General features: G+C 34.2%; 2 protein-coding genes across 4 annotated transcripts; one reads left to right on the top strand and one right to left on the bottom strand.

The window, feature by feature from the left end:
* Positions 1-900: 900 nt before the first annotated feature.
* On the bottom strand, positions 901-7,024 carry LOC131952730 (protein disulfide-isomerase A3). The gene is made up of 13 exons (XM_059315540.1): positions 6,774-7,024; positions 5,617-5,704; positions 5,226-5,343; positions 4,991-5,098; positions 4,636-4,762; positions 4,224-4,334; positions 4,008-4,130; positions 3,641-3,823; positions 3,433-3,535; positions 3,085-3,213; positions 2,894-2,973; positions 2,337-2,394; positions 901-1,732 (listed from the first exon to the last, which is right to left on the bottom strand). The coding sequence occupies exons 1-13, from the start codon at positions 6,914-6,916 to the stop codon at positions 1,616-1,618; spliced, it is 1,488 nt and encodes a 495-aa protein (XP_059171523.1). The 5' UTR covers positions 6,917-7,024; the 3' UTR covers positions 901-1,615.
* Positions 7,025-7,084: 60 nt separating this feature from the next.
* LOC131952732 (uncharacterized) lies at positions 7,085-18,086 on the top strand. 3 transcript variants are annotated; one of them, XM_059315541.1, is made up of 5 exons: positions 7,085-7,138; positions 9,412-9,601; positions 11,798-11,906; positions 12,842-13,000; positions 13,191-18,086. In XM_059315541.1, exons 2-5 carry the CDS (start codon positions 9,570-9,572, stop codon positions 13,878-13,880), a joined length of 990 nt encoding a protein of 329 aa, XP_059171524.1. In that variant the 5' UTR covers positions 7,085-7,138; positions 9,412-9,569; the 3' UTR covers positions 13,881-18,086. The 3 variants fall into 3 exon arrangements, with proteins under 3 accessions (XP_059171524.1, XP_059171525.1, XP_059171526.1); XM_059315542.1 differs by having other exon boundaries at positions 7,126-7,166; XM_059315543.1 differs by lacking the exon at positions 7,085-7,138 and adding an exon at positions 7,315-7,486.
* The last annotated feature ends 625 nt before the right edge of the window (positions 18,087-18,711 follow it).

Raw genomic sequence — 18,711 nt, 5'->3', positions numbered from 1 at the left:
ACATAATTTTAGTGTGGTATATATTAAATGTGACGATGTTTGCTTTTCGATTTGTATTACCTTTTGTGTCTACATATCTCTGAGAGGGTGGATTTTCAACACGTCTTCGTTTAAAAACAAAGAAATAAATTCAACTTTGAGAATAACACGAGGAATGCGTAACCACGTGAATTGTGTGGCTAGTGAATAGAATGTTATTTCACCCATCGCATTAAATCAAATAGCGAACACTTTTAAAATGAAATAAGAGAATATTTTGGCACTTTTTAAGAACGTTGTTGAAATTGCCTTTTTTAATGGCTACTTGGATTTTATAAAGAGGCGTCGACACTCAAACTTGTTTGTGAACCTGTATTCAATGCTGAAACACACCCATTTCGAGTCGAGTCGGTAATGCTCATGGTTGCTAAACCGAAAAGTCTCGAGTTCGAACCCTCGGGCAGATGAGGCGCATAACCAGTTGACACGTATCCTTAATTGTGATGGAGGCGTGATACATTCGAAAAAAAGTCTCGAGTTCAACCCTCTGGCAGATAAGGCTCGATCCCTTCCAACACTAAAAATTATGAACGAAGAAGAAGAAAAAGACCCACTTCTTTTTCTGGTCCATGGGTCGAGTGAAGTAGAGTTAATCTCTGTGACTTCGGTATGTGAAGATAGTGTGGTCATCACTAGCCCCTACAGCCTCTACTTTCCCTAACCTGAGTTTGGTACCCATCTACTTAATTGAACCCGGATTCGAACTAGACTTCGTTTTAGCAGTTATTGGTACAAAATACTGCAACGATGCCAAATAAATTGTATTGGTTCAACATAATTTTTCTGATCAAGTGCTAATTTGCTAGTTTTAAATTCTAACAAGATAAATATGTTTTGAACCAAAAATGAATCAAATAGAAGTGCAGTTATGTAGTAATTTTTTTATTGCTCATTTTAAAAATCTATAACAAACGAATTGACATGTTGCCAAATAAAATTGTTTAACCTACAGCAGTAGAGAAAATGAAAAATGAACAATGCAAGTAGCATTGATGTTTAACCCAAGATTCACTGTTTAGATGATCACTAACAAGGCTTGACACATGAATGCTAACAAAATCCCCACCAAATATTAATGTAACCATAGAGAGATTATAACAAAAATTGGTCTTTTATGGAAACTAAAACCATTTGAAGCATTGACTGGCACCATACCACACCAAAAGGAGAAACAACAGCATAACAAGATGTACATAGTTATATTTAATCACAAATACCCAGTGAAGCAACACCAAACAATCAGAACCAATACAAGTGTACCATATTCTAGTCTTGATGCAAATAAAAATTAAAAAAAAAAAACCATTTCAAAATGAGATGAAAATTGGAAGATCAGATTCAAATACTAAACCAACCAACCATGATTCAATGATATGAGCCTATCTGATCATATAAGCTCTGCATGATGAATTGACAACATACACGTTTAGCTGCAGGCTGCCATACAACTATTTCACACAGTACAATTATACAATGGCAAATTGTGTAAGTTATTCAAACACAGCCATTTACATTTCACTCAAACTGTATGCAAACAACAATGTGGAATAAGATAGGACAGTAACATAAACAAACATTACAACTCTGTCTTCTTTTCCTTCTTCTTCTTCTTGCCATCTCTGTTGTATCCAACCAGACCATCAGTTGACTCCTTGGCCAAAAATTTGATAAACTCATCTACTTCACGGCCACCCTGTAGAATGCAAGAAAACAAGTGATGACATTTGCTAGGAAGGATGTTGTCTTAAAAAAAAAATGACATGAAAGGCTGCCGTGAAAAAATTACTTGAAAGGCTGCCAATTACTAAGGGATGCATACTTAAATTTGTCACATTCTACAAAACCAAATACTTTTTCAGCCTACATACACTGCAGTCATTTGTAAACTAAATACTTTTATTTTCTAAAAGGGTTGACAAGACAGATTTTTTTTTTTCCAAACTAAAAACTACACATGTATGAAACTCATTCAAGCTTAATTTGTAAAACGAGACATAACTTTACTTTGCAGCAGATTACTATACCATACAATAATGTACCATAAAAAATATACAATCCCAAAATAATAAATATTGATGTGTAGCACTTGATTCCATCACTATATAATAAATGCCTCTCTGAAACATGCTAGAAAGTTCTGTTTACACTCAACTGACACAAGGCACAATAACTGTCTTTTTAAAAAAAATAGATCACACTCCTTACCACGCATTTTATTTGGTACCAGTCTAAAAGAGATGCCATTCTGTAAAGTCTGAACTAGTCTATTAAATAGCAAATACTATGAAAAATGTTACCTCATATTTCTTGGGTGAACTTTTGTTGCCTTTTGGAGCATAATAAATAGTGGGGAATCTGAAATATAAAGAGAAACTATAAGCACACCAGGCAAATTATTCACTCTTTTTTAAAATAGAAAAATAATGGAAAAGATAAGCATAGAGTTAAGCATGTGTAGATAATTATAGCAAAGGTTTGGGTATTGTCCCTTTTGTTAAAATTTATTGAGGAGGAACTGTACACAAAACTGTCAGCAGCAATATAAGTAGTTATAGGTTAGGGTAGTAACGGCCCATTTGCTAGATTGTGATTACCATATGAGGTTTATGTCTCCAATATGTGAGGTTTATGTCTCCAATAAAGAATCAAGTTAGGTTTCTTGTTACCATATTAATTGTTACAAATCTAGAACAACATAACTCTTCCCAATAAGCAGAATCAGTTACTTCAGCTAAATCTCTACTACACCTTGTATCTTCAAATATTAGCTACTAACTTGTCAATACTAGTTTGGTGGTTCATCCGTAAGAACAATTCATTTTTCCTTAAGAATTTGTAAGAAATACAAACATACCCTCTAACATCATAAGGTGATGGAACATCATTTGCTGTAGCATCCATTTTAGCAATTACAAGATCCTTTTCATCCTTGAGCTGAAAAATTAAAAGTTGAATGAAATAACTAAAAAGTAAGCTATGTGTTAACAAGTTGCTTAATATAAAAATGTGTCTAAAATTAATAAGGAGCTAAATACAAATGAATACCTTTGTGGCAAGCTCCTCATATTTTGGTGCTAAACTCTTGCAGTGGCCACACCATGGAGCATAAAATTCAATCAGGACATCTTTTTCTTCATTGTTTACTATGTCATCAAAGTTTTTAGCAACTACAACCTTTAAAAAAGGGACAATTGTAATTATGTTGCAATTACAAAATATAAAGGACAGCCTATTTAAACATCTTAGAAACGGCTGCATCATTTATATTGCTTATTTTACTATGGCTGTTATATTTTAAAGATGAACCTATTTATTTATTCACCTGTATTCTAAACACCGCACATTGCATCGTAATAATCACAAAAAGCTGAACTTGAAACAAAATAGGAATACCTTTACAGGGTCATCATTGGGCTCAGGAACAGGCTCTGATTTAAGGAATGCTTCAATCTTGCCAGCCAAAAAGTCAACAACAAACTGCTCAAAAGACTCCACACTGAAACAGATGAGCATTTTGATGCATATAATGAAAATACAAGATCACCCTTCCCAGCCACACTACAAGTGATTGATTTGTACAAGGAAAGCAAAGATAACTAACCTGAATGCTTCAGTCATTTTGAATTTCTTGTTTTGGCTATCCCAAGCACAAACAACTGGCTTATCTCCACCTTTTTCTTCAATACCACATTCATCCAGCTCCCTGCTCATCTCTTCAGTATTACTGATAGCAAAATATACTTGTTCACCTTTATCACGCAGTTGTTTTCCAACTTTCATTATTCTGTAAAAAAAATATTTTTTATACTCATGTAATATACACATTACAAAAAGGCAGTGATTAAATGTACTTATACAGCATTAAAAGGTAGACAATGCTCGTATTAAAAAAAATTAAAACATATTAACAAATCTCAATATGAAAATCAGACATAATGAGAGAGAAAATAAAAAATATGTAGGCCTACCTGTTTCTCCAGTAATTGGTCCCTTTAGGGTTCTTAGTGTAATCAACATTAAAATAAGCCACCACCAGAGGCTTTGGAAAATTAGCAGCATTTCCTTGTGTACGTTCAGCACAAAGTCCAAGACTGTTAATAGAAAAAGGTATATATAAAAAAAGAATTGCTGACAAAATTATGAAGTAAATGCACACCAAACAAAAAATATTTTTTTTTACTCACGCTTCAGATCCCAAAAAGGTCTTTAGTTTGGCAGCACCAGACTCTGAAAATCTAACTTCTGCATCTTCAAATCGACTTTGCAAAACTTTAGGCCTGTATAACACAACACCCCTGAAAAAGCAAAGAAAATTATTGCACAAATTTACTTAATGTTTTATTTAAAGTTAAAAAGTAAAAATGCACCTTACATTATGATGCAAGACGTATCCTTAGCCTAGCGCTAAACAACTTTACTTAAAGAGAATAACGATTAATAATTTACACAAAAATTAAAATCAAGTAAATTATGTGCATCAGCCATATAGATTAGAAAAATATATGAAACAAATTTTAAAGAGACAATATAAACAAAAGAAACTTCCAAATATAAAAATTTGCATTTGCTTGTAATCAAAACAAAAAAGGGACATACTCAGATTCTTGTTTCATCTCAGCCTTAACTTTCTCATTAACAGTGTGTGCAAATCTTAAATCTGACAATTGGTCTGCAACTTTAAGGAAAGTCTTAGCCTCTGCACTATCTTCAGAATCAAAGTAACCTAGCAAATAAAATGAAATACAAATAAAATTATCACTAGTAAAGAAACATAGCAAATACATAAATCAATGCAAATGAAATTACTATCTTGTAACACAAAAATGAAATAATCTTATCTAGTTTTTCTTTAAAAAAAAGCAGCAAGGATAATATGGCTGTGCATCAAAATTTCTGCAAGTAGCACGTTAGTATAGAAGATACACATCAATTAAGTATCAATTTCTCTTACCAATAACACCAACTGAGTCTTTGTCAAGGAAGTTGCGTAGATCTTCCAAAGTTTCCAACTTCTTAGAAACAGGTCCAGCCTCTCTATTCATAGTTTTGACGATACCCTCTGAAATATAAATTAATGGCTGCAACTTCTCATAAAATTAAAAGCCTGCTTTTTACAAATGGAGTTACAGCATAAAACAAAGTTCCCTCTATAAGACCTAATATTTTAAATAAATATTTTTTTGTACCAGTTTCTCTTGGCCCTTCATATTCTTTTGAGAACTCTCCTCCTTTAAAGATCTTTAATGTTGGGTATCCACTAACACCATACTTGGAACATGTGCTAGTCTCAACTGTGCAATCTACCTATTAAAAAATATTTATAAGATAAGAAATTATTTATATGTATTGACACTTGCAAAAATGATTTTGGCCTTTTCAAGGTCAGTTTTACAAGGCACAATACATCATTTCTATGTGAAAATAATTATTAATTTATTTTCATTATTTTTAGTTATATTTGCCTATCAAAACAAATAGTAAAATTATTCCTGAACATTGTATCTAACAGAAGTAACTGCCCAATAGCCAAAAGCTATACAATAATTGTTTAAATGCCAACAATACATAGAAATTTACCTTCGCCAAAGGCACAGGTGGGTCAGATTTCTTAAGAATTGTGGCAGCCTTTTCATATTCTGGGGCCAATCTCTTGCAATGACCACACCTATTTAAAAGAAAAATAAAGCAATGATAAATAAATAAAGACAATTAAAGTCTAAGAATTACAATTTTAGATGAAGGATTGTTATTACAAAACTTGTGTAAAGCAATGATGTATAACCAGCACTAAAAAAAAGTACTAATAGCATATTCTATGGTGATTAAAATTACCTAATCTCATTAAGCCTTTTTAGGAAATTTTCAAAGAGAAATGTATGTGACAGTTTTTGTTTTTTTTGCAGTGATCTATGAAAGGGCGACTTTCTCAACAAAACAAGCAAGAGTATAATTGTATTTATCTTTAGTTCCTCTTGATTGCAAAGAGATAATTTTACCCACACACCATACACATTGTTGAAAAACTATTTGAGCATTGTCCTGAAAAATGCCCCCTAATTCGCCCCCCCCCCCCCCCCCAATTGCATGGGTTATTGTGGCAACATTAAATAAGTTATTAGACCTACTCACACTATGCTATGGTTTAAAATTTGAGAAATTAATAGCCTAGCCTAAATAGACTGTAATACCTAGGATTAGGAAATTTAATAGACCTAGTCTAGACTAGATTTATCTATATTAGACCAGATTCTAGATATAACCAGTAAATCTGGATGTACTTGATCTAGTGCTAGGCTAGTGAACAAGTGACTATCTCCTAGAATAGTAGATCTTGAGTTATTCTAAAAAAAGGATTATAGATAGGAACGGCTATATAATAAAGACTAGATCTATAGACACAGTAATTCTAGATCAAGAGTTCTACAAGTCTAGATCTAGATTTAGATCTAGACTCTACATCTCAAGACTAGACTCTCGACTCACTGTGACTGTAGTCATAGCATAGTGAACTTTACTGTAGTCTCACTTTAGAGACAGTAGAGTGTGTATTCTAAATCTAGATCTTGACTTAGTAGATCTAGATATAAAAGGCTTAAATAGATTATAAAAAGTAGAATCTAGATTATATGGGAATCTAGATCTAGATCTAGAATAGATTCTTTCATCTGAAGAAAAATATATTTTTTTAACCGTAAGTGGCGTAAGAGGAGTTAGGACCTCCATAAAAAACTTACCAGGGTGCATAAAATTCGACTAAAATTACATCGTATTTCGCTACTTCTGTGGCAAAGTTAGCATCAGTAAAAACAAGAACATCATCTGAAGCAAAAGTTGCTGTAAAAACAGCTGAAAAAAGGATAAAAAGATATGCCTGCATCTCGATCCGAGGGTTTCTTTTCTCTTAACTCAACAAGACTTTTGTCGCCGTGTAAATGAAAGATGATTGCCGGTGGCTCGCCAATCATGTGTTGGTAACTGTGTTGTCCGCATTTCATTGGTCCACGAAGTAAGTTTACAAGCTTCCGGAAGCAGAATTATTAAACTTTTTTTTAAAGAGTAGCTAACTTTCGTTTTTATTTTTCCGACACTAGATTTCCAGGTGTTCATTTAGACGTAGAATGCCGAGAGTATAAGATTAAATTAATTAATATGTTAAGTAATAAATGTATTTAAAATTGCACTTAGCTAGATCTACCACTTTAGTTTTAACTTTTTGTTTTTTAGCTTTGGCGTTTACTCAAGTTTACTGCCGTAGTTTAATGCGTTTATCGACCGCGGCTACCGCCCACTTTTCCTCACAATTAGTGGATCTAGAATACAGATTTATTATAGATCATAATACTAGATCTACTTTATATAGAAAAAAATGTTTTGAAATTCTAGATAAAATTGATAAATTAGTATTATTCTGCAAAGATCTACAAGTATAACCAAGGCTCAAAAAAGGGTAGAAACCACAGTGACAAGGCAAAGACAGCAGACATAATTAACGATTTTTTAACAAATACAACAGCCTCTTCTTCATTAACGATTACCCTCTTATGGTTTTACCTGTTCGTTACCCTCTCTGATAGCTACATATTACATAATGAAAGAGAAAATAAAAAACACCCTAAAGACCCCACAGATCCAATACCTGCTATACACCCTGCCCCACCTCTCCAGTCAAAATCCATCCACTTTCCAGCACAAACAACTCCCAGCAAGAAACATGTCAATACTGAACACAGTACCAAAATGATACAACATACAATAGACTACTCCTAAAAACTAAAAGATTCAAAACATAGCCTACTTATTTCTTGTATGTATTTTTTTTGTGCAAACAGAATATAATTTTTATATACCATGGCAAAAAATGTTCTCTAGCGCTATCACCATTTGATGTAGCAAAAAATGAACCCGATTAGTTCAGACATTAAATTTCTATAGCAGCCAAAGTTGGCCTCTGTCCGTCACAACTTATGCCTTTTATACATATAGATAGTGGGGAGTAGTGAGAAGCAGAACACCAATTTTACCCCTCCAAAAAAAAAATTTTCTTTTCTCTTTTATCCGTCTAGAATAATCCCAAACATTTCCAATCACTTATAGATCTATATGCAATTGTTTGACATTGTTATTAAGACATGATAGTAAATGTAGACATTTGTGACATATATACATATACACACACACATATATATATATATATATATATATATATATATATATATATATATATATATATATATATATAAATAAAACTCTATATATATGTATACATATATATATATATATATATATATATATATATATATATATATATATATATATATATATATATATATATGTGACCAATAGCTGCAGCAGCATGTGTGACGTTCTTTTTTAGGTCTTGTGCGACCCCCTCACGACACCCAATATTCCAACACTTTATTCCTTCTTGAATATTCACAGTTCAGATAATTAGGTGAATCTCAACTCAACAGACCCCCAATGTCACAGGTCCACACACTATAACACTCCGTATCTCAATCTATTAACACTTGTCTCTGCATTCAATCCATTCTATATCTCTCTTCATTCCAGCAACGGTTCTAAATGCACATCTTCTGTCTCTCACATCTTCTGTCTCTCTGCTCACATTTTCGATCTCGCTCTCTCTACCCAATAGCTTGTCCATTTGTTTTTAAGTTTACAAGTCAAATTCTATTTTAGTATCACCAGCTACATCACAACAGTTTCATTATAACTATAAATAACTCAGTTCAGTTATGGCCTTGACCTTGTGCTTATTGCCAACCAAATACGTTGTTTTTGTAACTACACTAGTTACATATATATATGTATGTATGTATGTATGTATATATATATATATATATATATATATATATATATATATATATATATATATATATATATTACATATATATATTAAATATATATAGAGAGAGAGAGGAGAGTTATATATATCCTAGGCTACATTACATTACCCCCTCCCCAGGACATTTCCCCCTCCCCCCTCCCGGTATTTACCCCCCCCCCCCCCGAGCAATTACTACCCCCCTGTCAATTAACCCCCTGGGGAATAACCCCCATCCACCAAAATAGAATCCTGATTCTAACTCCAACTCTATACCAATATATTACCTTAATCCTAACCTTAAGATCAAAATGAAAAACCTAAGAATTCACCTCACCCTAAGATAAAACCCAACTCTAGACATTGATTTAAGCCTAACCCTGATCCTAATCCTAGCCATAGCCCTAACCCTAGCGCTAACCCTAGCTGAACCTTAATTTTTTTAGTAATTTAATGTCAAATTTGTTGAGAGGGAGGGGTGTAACATCTATTTAATAACATGTTTTCTTTTATCTTTTTTATAACAGAAAATCCAGAATAACTTTTGGCTTGATGTATTCATAACTGAACTCGAACTTAAATCTTAAACACTAACCTACAATGTGATTATATAGCAAAACAATCTCTGCAAGGAAGTTCAACTATCACATGATGAATATAGGACATAAGTCAAGTGGTTCTCAAGATGGCGTCTACCAACAAAGAAATAAACAAAAAGTGAGTACAACCGTTTGATATATTGTAGCCTATACGCATCACTAACTGTGTATGACTTGAGCATATTGTGTGGTGAAAAGCTCATTTTGTTTAATCTGTCCCATTGTGTTCATTACACATTCCAGAATGGTTGCTACTAGCTTAGTCTGTCCCATTGTGTTCATTACACATTCCAGAATGGCTGTTACTAGCTTAGTCTGTCCCATTGTGTTCATTACACATTCCAGAATGGTTGTTACTAGCTTAGTCTGTCCCATTGTGTTCATTACACATTTCAGAATGGTTGTTACTAGCTTAGTCTTCAATAGGGACTCTACAGCTATGGATAATCCCTGAACCTAGACTTGGCCCTAATTCTAACTCTTACCCTAACTGCATTTGATTATAAGTAAATGTGCAACATTGTATGTTGTTTTGAGTTTTGTGTTTTTCGTGTATAACTTCTAACACCTACAGTTCCATTCCCACAGCATATGCTTCTCTCAACTTTCTTGGTTCAATGCTGAATCTAAAGGCTTCAGTCTTCCTTAAACATCCACTCATTCTTTTACTGTCTGGCAACTGAGAAATACCCAAGGGAAAGAACAGGCTTATAGCATCTATATTCATTCTTTCAACAATTATTTCACAGTAATCTGTCTTTTAAAAAATTATTTGTTGAATAGAATATACAATATAAAATATATTTCATGTTGTACAATGTAATGCAATACAATACAAATAAGTGTAATGTAGTAGAATTAATGTATAACAGAATATTATATAGAATAGAAGATAGAATATAGACTCTATATATATATAAATGAAAGTTTGTTTGTGTGTCTGTGGGTTTGTCTTTTCTGCATTACAACACCATTCATCCAATCGCCATGAAATTATGGGGAGTGATGAATATTTTTTGGGAAGGTTTCTGCAGAATAAAATATTTTTAATTTTGTAAGGGCAGCAACCGGCAGGGTGCAGTTTGGCTCCCTAAGCTTCCTTGCCAGAACTATGGGCCTACACTTGGTTTAAAGAGTGCTATACACTATCTATATGGTGGACTACTATAATCGTTCATGACATTGAATCAAGCACATCCGCCAGCGGTCATGCTACCTGCAACACCCTGGGCTCCCCCATGAGCACTATGATGCCTACATTTCTTTTAAAGACCACAATACAGTACAGACATGTTGGCACACGAAATCCAATGATTAAACTGAACCAGAGGCTGTACCCGTTGCCCCTGCGTGAGTGTACCTAGGGCTCCCAAGAGCACTCTGTGGCACCCTTGACACCTAGGTGATCACAGAGGGGTATCTATTATGGGGGGTGGGAGGGAGAGTCAAAACCATGGCATAACAAATAAGATCCAAGAAGTAGTGCTGGCATTGTTTATAAGGTCGTGCATCTAAATATTTATGATCGGTAACGCATTGTTCAAATCCTCTTAAAACATTGCATCAGCCTAGAGAAAATAGAGAAGAGAAAATAATCATTATAATATAATATATATAAATACATACAGAAATCTGTAATTAAAATTTATTGATGTTGGCCCAAATGTTTTCTTTTTACATTTATTTGAACTATACTTTATTTTTTTTTAAAGTTAAATGTATACCTACTGATACTTTCTATTTTAAACCACCATGGTCTTTCTCTTTTGTTTTCATTTCAGTACCTTGATATAACCAGCACTAGCCACTACCTTGATCATATGCTGAACTATTTGATTGCCTATTGCTGTTTTTTGTGGCATTTGGTTTGTTCAGCTCGTACATATTTGGCTTAGAGAGCTTGACTAACAAGTTTTGATGGCTTTTTAAAAAGACACCTTATTTTGTCAGAGGCGCAATTGCAGTTATTTTCCTATTATTTAGATATTTATTGCTTGTAACTTGGGATCATGATACATTCCCACCCTTCCTCACCCCAACATACATTCACACCCTTCCTGTTCCCATTATACTTGCCCACCCTTCTCCCACCAATTTACCCACCGTTGACAGTAAATTAACATGTTCCACCAATAGGATTTTTATAAAAGGAATAGTGAACTTGGTTGGAAACAAAAATTGTTGTGAGAGTTAGAGGGCTATTGTCCTCGGGCGTATTAACAAATGTGATTACAGTATGCACATTTACAAAAACCTGTACAGTATGCACATTTATTTCCCCATTAATGACCAGAATTGTCACTGACTATTGCAGCCTGTCATGCCTGAGGGTAAGAGATATCGAGGCCATTGATTACCCGCACCAGCTGGAGGATGCCATCAGAAACAACCAAGCCAGCGCGCTGTCAGAAATTCTGCTAAAGGTATGCCATCTCACACAGTGGCTGCTTCTCTGTTCTTCCTCCACCCATAGCAGCTGTCCAATGTCTTCTGTACTTGGTGAGTGACTTCCTAGTTGTTTGTAGGGGCAGGTGAGGTCTTTGTTTGTTGATTGGTCTACCTAGGGTGGCTGATAGTAATGCTAGAGGCTTAGAGATAGTGCACATAGGTACAGTTGGTGCTTTTAGATAGATCTAGTCATGGCTCTTGTCTACTTGATTTAGTCTACTGTTTGTGCACCTCATTTTTGTGCTCTAATGTTTTAAGGTTTTGAAAGTTTGATTGAGTAAACTGATGTTATATGCAGATAAAAAGAGAAAAAAAACAAGTTACAATATATCTAGGTTGAGAGAAAAAATGTAATGTCTTCCTACATGTACTGTAGTGTTGTCAAAAAAATAATTTATTGTCTAGTGTTTCAAAACTGATGTTGTTTTCCTGAGGTGTGTGTGATGTTTTTCTTGCCTGTGTCTATCAGGTAGATGTCAACATTAGTCTGAATGTGAAACATGACTCATGTCTATCAGGTAGATGTCAACATTAGTCTGAATGTGAAACATGACTCATGTCTATCAGGTAGATGTCAACATTAGTCTGAATGTGAAACATGACTCATGTCTCTCAGGTAGATGTCAACATTAGTCTGAATGTGAAACATGACTCATGTCTATCAGGTAGATGTCAACATTAGTCTGAATGTGAAACATGACTCATGTCTATCAGGTAGATGTCAACATTAGTCTGAATGTGAAACATGACTCATGTCTATCAGGTAGATGTCAACATTAGTCTGAATGTGAAACATGACTCATGTCTATCAGGTAGATGTCAACATTAGTCTGAATGTGAAACATGACTCATGTCTATCAGGTAGATGTCAACATTAGTCTGAATGTGAAACATGACTCATGTCTATCAGGTAGATGTCAACATTAGTCTGAATGTGAAACATGACTCGGCTCTAATCCTGGCAGTGCGGGCCAGCAATGAGTCTATGGTGAAAACTCTGCTGGCATCTCCTGGCTGTAACCTGGCCTATCAGAACATCAACCTTTACTCACCTCTAGACATAGCTCTGGTAGGTATCTCATGTCCCCATCAGAACATCAACCTTTACTCACCTCTAGACATATATATATATATATATTCAGACCCCTTTGAGTTTTAGTAGTATATAGCTGAGAAGGAAAATTGAAGTTGTCATTTGTGTAATTATTGATTAAACTATCCAGCTGGCTCTAATTGAGCAAAATTTTAATGCCCTTCAGGTTTTGGTTCACCACAGCCAATGTGAATCAAACTGGAACATTCTACATCTTCTCCTAGAGGCTGGTGCCGAGCCATCCTGTCCCTACGCCATTCTGTCTGTTATTCTAACCGCCCTGGAGAAGGATCAAACAGAATTTCTTGTGCGTCTGATCAGGACATTTGTAGATTTCTCAAGTTCTATTCAGCTGCATGGTGTGCTTATGGCCAAACTCCAACGCCATCAGCCCTACTATACAGGGAATATGTTTGATCCGCTGCTTGAATGTGCCTCAGACTTTACCATCAAATTAATCAAAAGCAAATGTGACAATGAAAGCCTAAAACTTATTGTTTCCACTTTGCCTGTTTACTTAGATTTTTATCTTGTCACATGTCAGTTTAAGCGCAACTTACTTATTAAATTTATTGTTTATCTTAGTGTTGTTGGTTGGCGCTGGACTGACCGGTTCCACTTGAATTTGATCACCAACTTAAGCTCTGGTTTAGCTCAGTGGTGTCAGAGCTTAAGACACACCCCCCACTCCTTGAAGCACATGTGTAGAGTAGCACTTTTGTCTTCCCCTACAGGTAGGCAATACATGGCTGTCTCGCACGTGCCTAGTTTAATCTGCAGGTACTTAAAATATGCAGATATTGATTCACTGGCTCCATTTAGTCCAAATTACAATTTTAACTCAATATTGTTGTAACATCTGAGCAAAGGAAGCTTGGACCCCATGTTAGTATGTTACATCTGGAACATGTATGAGAACAAATCCTGGAACAAGTTGTTTTATCTGGAGCTGTTTGTAAAACATTTATGTTCATACCCTGAGCAGTTTAGGAAGACTAGTACTGTGTAGTATACCATATGCACATTGTGCTTACAGTAATGTTTTCTGTGCAGCTGATGATTCGTACTTTGTTTCTCTTTACGGACATCACTGTCTCATGAGTTGTCTCCCATTAGCCAGGCAGGTCTCAACACGGCAGACTTTGAGTATCTGGCTTATGTCCGTTGTGATGATTTGTACTAAAAGGTAGAAAAAGTATGATGTGTTGAGTTCAGTAAATAGAGAGATAATGCAGTCAGCATTTTACCATTACATTTCAAAAAGGAAATACAAAAATAATAATAATAACAATAAATTTATCCACAATTTTACCTATAATGCATTTCCATTCTGAAAGTAAAAATGATATTTCATAAGATATTTTATCTTATGGATTCTAGTTTTCATGTGTTCATATGTGTTTTTAAACACAATAGCCATTTTGATACAGTAGACTTTTTCACCCAAAAAATGACACATCTATTTATGCCCAGACTATGAAAATGTTCCATATACCTGCAACTTGTGTAGTGTACATGTTCAAGCTTTTCATACTTGTTCTGTATGTGAGCCATCCTAGCATTGGGAGAGGTTGTATGTGTTAAACCCACTGCTTGAAGTTTTAAGCATTACTTAACCTGAAAACATGCTATTTCTGAATTGTGTAGTGTTTTTATAATACTAGTTTTACACAAGACTAACACAACCACAGCAAGTTTTTTTTATTTTAAAAAACCCGAAAAATGTAAACATTTTGACTTTATTTAGGCTGTAGTGTGATATTTAATTTGAATTTTGCTATTTCTTCCTTATTTTATATTTGAAATGGCAATTTGTGTTGTGAATAACTAATCTTGTTCAAGTTATTACTTTGTATTTTTATATTAAAAATGGCAAGTCTTGTGTGATGTAGTATAGTAATCATATCCTTGTGTAAGTAGTTTGGTTTTATTGTTTACATTTCAAATGGCAATTCTTGTGTCTTGTAGCAATATCCTTGCATGAGTGCTCTTTTACTGACATAGACCTTTGCTTAAGGTTGTCACTCACTGACATAGACCTTTGCTTAGGGTTGTCACTTACTGACATAGACCTTTGCTTAGGGTTGTCACTTACTGACATAGACCTTTGCTTAGGGTTGTCACTCACTGACATAGACCTTTGCTTAAGGTTGTCACTCATTGACATAGACCTTTGCTTAAGGTTGTCACTCACTGACATAGACCTTTGCTTAGGGTTGTCACTTACTGACATAGACCTTTGCTTAGGGTTGTCACTCACTGACATAGACCTTTGCTTAGGGTTGTCACTTACTGACATAGACCTTTGCTTAGGGTTGTCACTCACTGACATAGACCTTTGCTTAAGGTTGTCACTCATTGACATAGACCTTTGCTTAAGGTTGTCACTTACTGACATAGACCTTTGCTTAAGGTTGTCACTTACTGACATAGACCTTTGCTTAAGGTTGTCACTTACTGACATAGACCTTTGCTTAAGGTTGTCACTTACTGACATAGACCTTTGCTTAAGGTTGTCACTTACTGACATAGACCTTTGCTTAAGGTTGTCACTCACTGACATAGACCTTTGCTTAAGGTTGTCACTCACTGACATAGACCTTTGCTTAAGGTTGTCACTTACTGACATAGACCTTTGCTTAAGGTTGTCACTTACTGACATAGACCTTTGCTTAAGGTTGTCACTCACTGACTTTGACCTTTTCCTAGTGTGAAATGTAAACCATTCCTTAATTCTCTCACAAGCAAATTGCAACAAGTCCCCAGCAAAGGTCTATGTTAACACTGTTTCTAGTCACTCATTTGTACTATAGAAAATATTTTTTTACTGTTGTCTGTTCAAAAGTGCAATTAAAATTAAAATAGCCTGCAATATTTTTCAAAGAAGTAACCATTCTTCAACATTATAATGTTAAGTAAAATAAATCAAATATTGCGTACAAAATTTAGATGTAAAAATTTGAGATTTGTTCCAATGTTGTCCACCAAGCATTAAAGTTTGATTCTACACTGTGAGTGAGGGTGATACAAACATGTGCCTTCATGGGAACAGTGAAAAGCAACTATTGAATTTCTCATATTTTAAGCTCACCATGTGCTCCGCAGCTGTTCCACACGTTTGTGTTTGATCAGTTGGTGGATCAATAAAAGTAGGTCTGTATTATTCACAGATTGGTATCAGCTTAAAATTATGGCCACAAGTTAGATGCATTAACTGGGGCTGGGGGGTATCACTAGGTTCTAGACTCACTGATAAATAACTTTTTGTATTAAATATTCAAATGATTTCACTCTGCTGAGTAATAGCTTACTACCTGTTTGGTAAAATAAATAAATAGTTTGTATGAACATTATTTTCACCTGTACTAGTAAATTATCCAGATTTTTATACCTAGAATAATTGAAATGTAATTTTTTTTATATAACAAAATCAACTCAGCTGTATTAAATGATCAATTCTCTCACCGAACAAGTTCACTAACTCCGTGTGAAAATATATTTTTTGTACTTCCATTTTGAAGAATCCTTCACCTCACGGACCAGCAATACTTTTTTTTATTGAAATTCAACTGCTCACTTGTACATGATCTTTACTTGATGCTGCTTCACGTTTTACTGCAGACATTTATACTCCACATTTCCTGTTGTCTGTGTCCACACTGCTTCAGCTACTGCACAAACTTTTGGTGTCTAATACAGACTGGGTGGCAGGAACCTATTTCACATTGGCGCTGAGTCTAATCAGTAGAAGTTGTAACTATTTCACATTGCTGTATTTTTTAACTGATTGTTAAAATATATTGCTGTTTCCTGGTCAAAAGTTATGTTAGGTATCACTGTGATACTTACTGGTCAAAAGTTAGGTTAGGTATCACTGTGATACCTACTGGTCAAAAGTTAGGTTGGGTATCACTGTGATACTTACTGGTCAAAAGTTAGGTTAGGGCATCACCTACTGGTCAAGAGCTTTATTGGTGCTCCACCAAAACACATTTTTCTATTTACTTTATGATATACTCCCTCATGGCGCATTTCTGTTCAAATGTTTTTTTTTAACTTTTTAAAATTACTTTAAGCTCATTTTTTTCTGATTATTAACTTGAATACTCTTTTAAGTCTCATGTACTTAAATTCAGCAATTTTTATATATGTATTACCTTAATTACCTTAATTAATCATTTTAATAATTTTCTTGCTTTTAAAATACATTTAACCTACATAATAAGCATAATTTTCTCTTTTTCATTCTGCAATACTCATTATATAATTTTTATTTAATAATCCTCTGTACTTGCCTGTTATACATGTAATACAAGATTATGTATCAATATCTACTGTCTGTATGTGTAGTTTGTTGTTATGTGCTGTAATTGACCATTGTATGTGAAACAAGTTTTCTGTTTGACATACTGTGCAGTGTGTGTAAAACTCAGTCTAGCCTGTCAAAGATTGAATCTTATTTGACCTGAAATTATTTTGGGCAGTGAGTTTAGACTAGGAAATAAGGTTTTCAGTCATTGTATGTGTTTGTAACATTATAAAGTATACAGTTCCTAATCTCAGCTTTCATTGGTTGCTATGATAACAAATTAACTGGGGATATTTTTTTAACTGTCCCCCCATTACGCCTGTTTTAAAAGTTTTTACTTTATTTTATGATAATGCTACACTAACAGCGAGCAGAAGAAATTTTTTTGTAATCAGTTCGGCTAAAAAACTTATTGTCTCAGTTGTTTTTTATACGTGAGTTGAACTAACATTTTTCTGTAATCAGTTCGGCTAAAAAACTTACTGTCTCAGTTGTTTTTATACATGAATTGAACTATCACTTGATTTCAGCGTATTTTTGTTGATGTTTTTTTGTTTTTTTAAAAGGTGTCAGATGTAAATTTTGTTTTTGATAATTTTTCTGCCCCTGCCAAAGTCTTACCATTTCTAGTTTGATCAAGGTATTTGTTGCCTGATGAACTGGCTCTTGAACTCTTTTTTTGGGGCAATCTGGTGTTTTTTGCCACATTGCTGCTTTCTTATTAATCATTTGACGCCAATTATTTGCTGTAAAATTAGCATAATTTTTTTTAAGTTTCATTAAAACTTTTGAATTTGAAGAAGTTTTTTTTTTTCATTTTTTTGCAAGCAAGATTTGTACTAAAATTACGAGTGGAGGTAATTGAATTTGATTGTAAGGTTTGAGATTTATCAAGATCAATAGCAACTGGTAATCTGGTGGCTGGCTATTGATTGAAGTAACAGCTGTTGGACACAATCAATGTGGATCTGTGCATACACAATCTATGTGGGTCTGTGCTTACACAATCTATAGGTATATGTGCTTACACAATCAATATGGATCTGTGCTTACACAATTTGGATATCTGTGCTTACACAATTTGGATATCTGTGCTTACACAATCAATGTGGATCTATACTTACACAATGTGGATCTGCTTACACAATCAATAGGTATCTGTGCTTACACAATCAGTGTGGGTCTGTGCTTACACAATCAATATGGATCAGTCCTTAATACTTTTTTGCCTATACTGTGGTGTCAAGTGTTTAAGAAAAAATGAAAGATAAGGATTTTAAAAGTATTCTCAAACCATTCAATATTTTAGTTGAGATGCAGTAGCTGTGCTTATCTTACATAGCCACAGTCCTAACTTTTATCAGCTAGATTTTTAAAG

The sequence above is a fragment of the Physella acuta genome, unplaced genomic scaffold (assembly GCF_028476545.2).
Source record: "Physella acuta isolate Inbredline_101_S28 unplaced genomic scaffold, ASM2847654v3 ptg000890l, whole genome shotgun sequence".
Lineage (NCBI taxonomy): Eukaryota > Metazoa > Mollusca > Gastropoda > Physidae > Physella > Physella acuta.
Note: the sequence above shows the minus strand (reverse complement) of the source record. Positions and strands in the feature narration are given on the sequence as shown.

What these genes read in the sequence shown, in the direction of transcription:
- LOC131952730 (XM_059315540.1), bottom strand. Translation starts at nt 6,916, where the DNA reads ATGCAGGCATATCTTTTTATCCTTTTTTCAGCTGTTTTTACAGCAACT. An exon ending in AAAATGACTGAAGCATTCAG is followed by an intron (nt 3,536 to 3,640) that starts GTTAGTTATCTT and finishes CATCTGTTTCAG; the next exon opens with TGTGGAGTCTTTTGAGCAGT. An exon ending in TCACCTTATGATGTTAGAGG is followed by an intron (nt 2,395 to 2,893) that starts GTATGTTTGTAT and finishes TTTATATTTCAG; the next exon opens with ATTCCCCACTATTTATTATG.
- LOC131952732 (XM_059315541.1), top strand. Translation starts at nt 9,570, where the DNA reads ATGGCGTCTACCAACAAAGAAATAAACAAAAA. An exon ending in AACAAAGAAATAAACAAAAA is followed by an intron (nt 9,602 to 11,797) that starts GTGAGTACAACC and finishes TGACTATTGCAG; the next exon opens with CCTGTCATGCCTGAGGGTAA. An exon ending in CACCTCTAGACATAGCTCTG is followed by an intron (nt 13,001 to 13,190) that starts GTAGGTATCTCA and finishes AATGCCCTTCAG; the next exon opens with GTTTTGGTTCACCACAGCCA.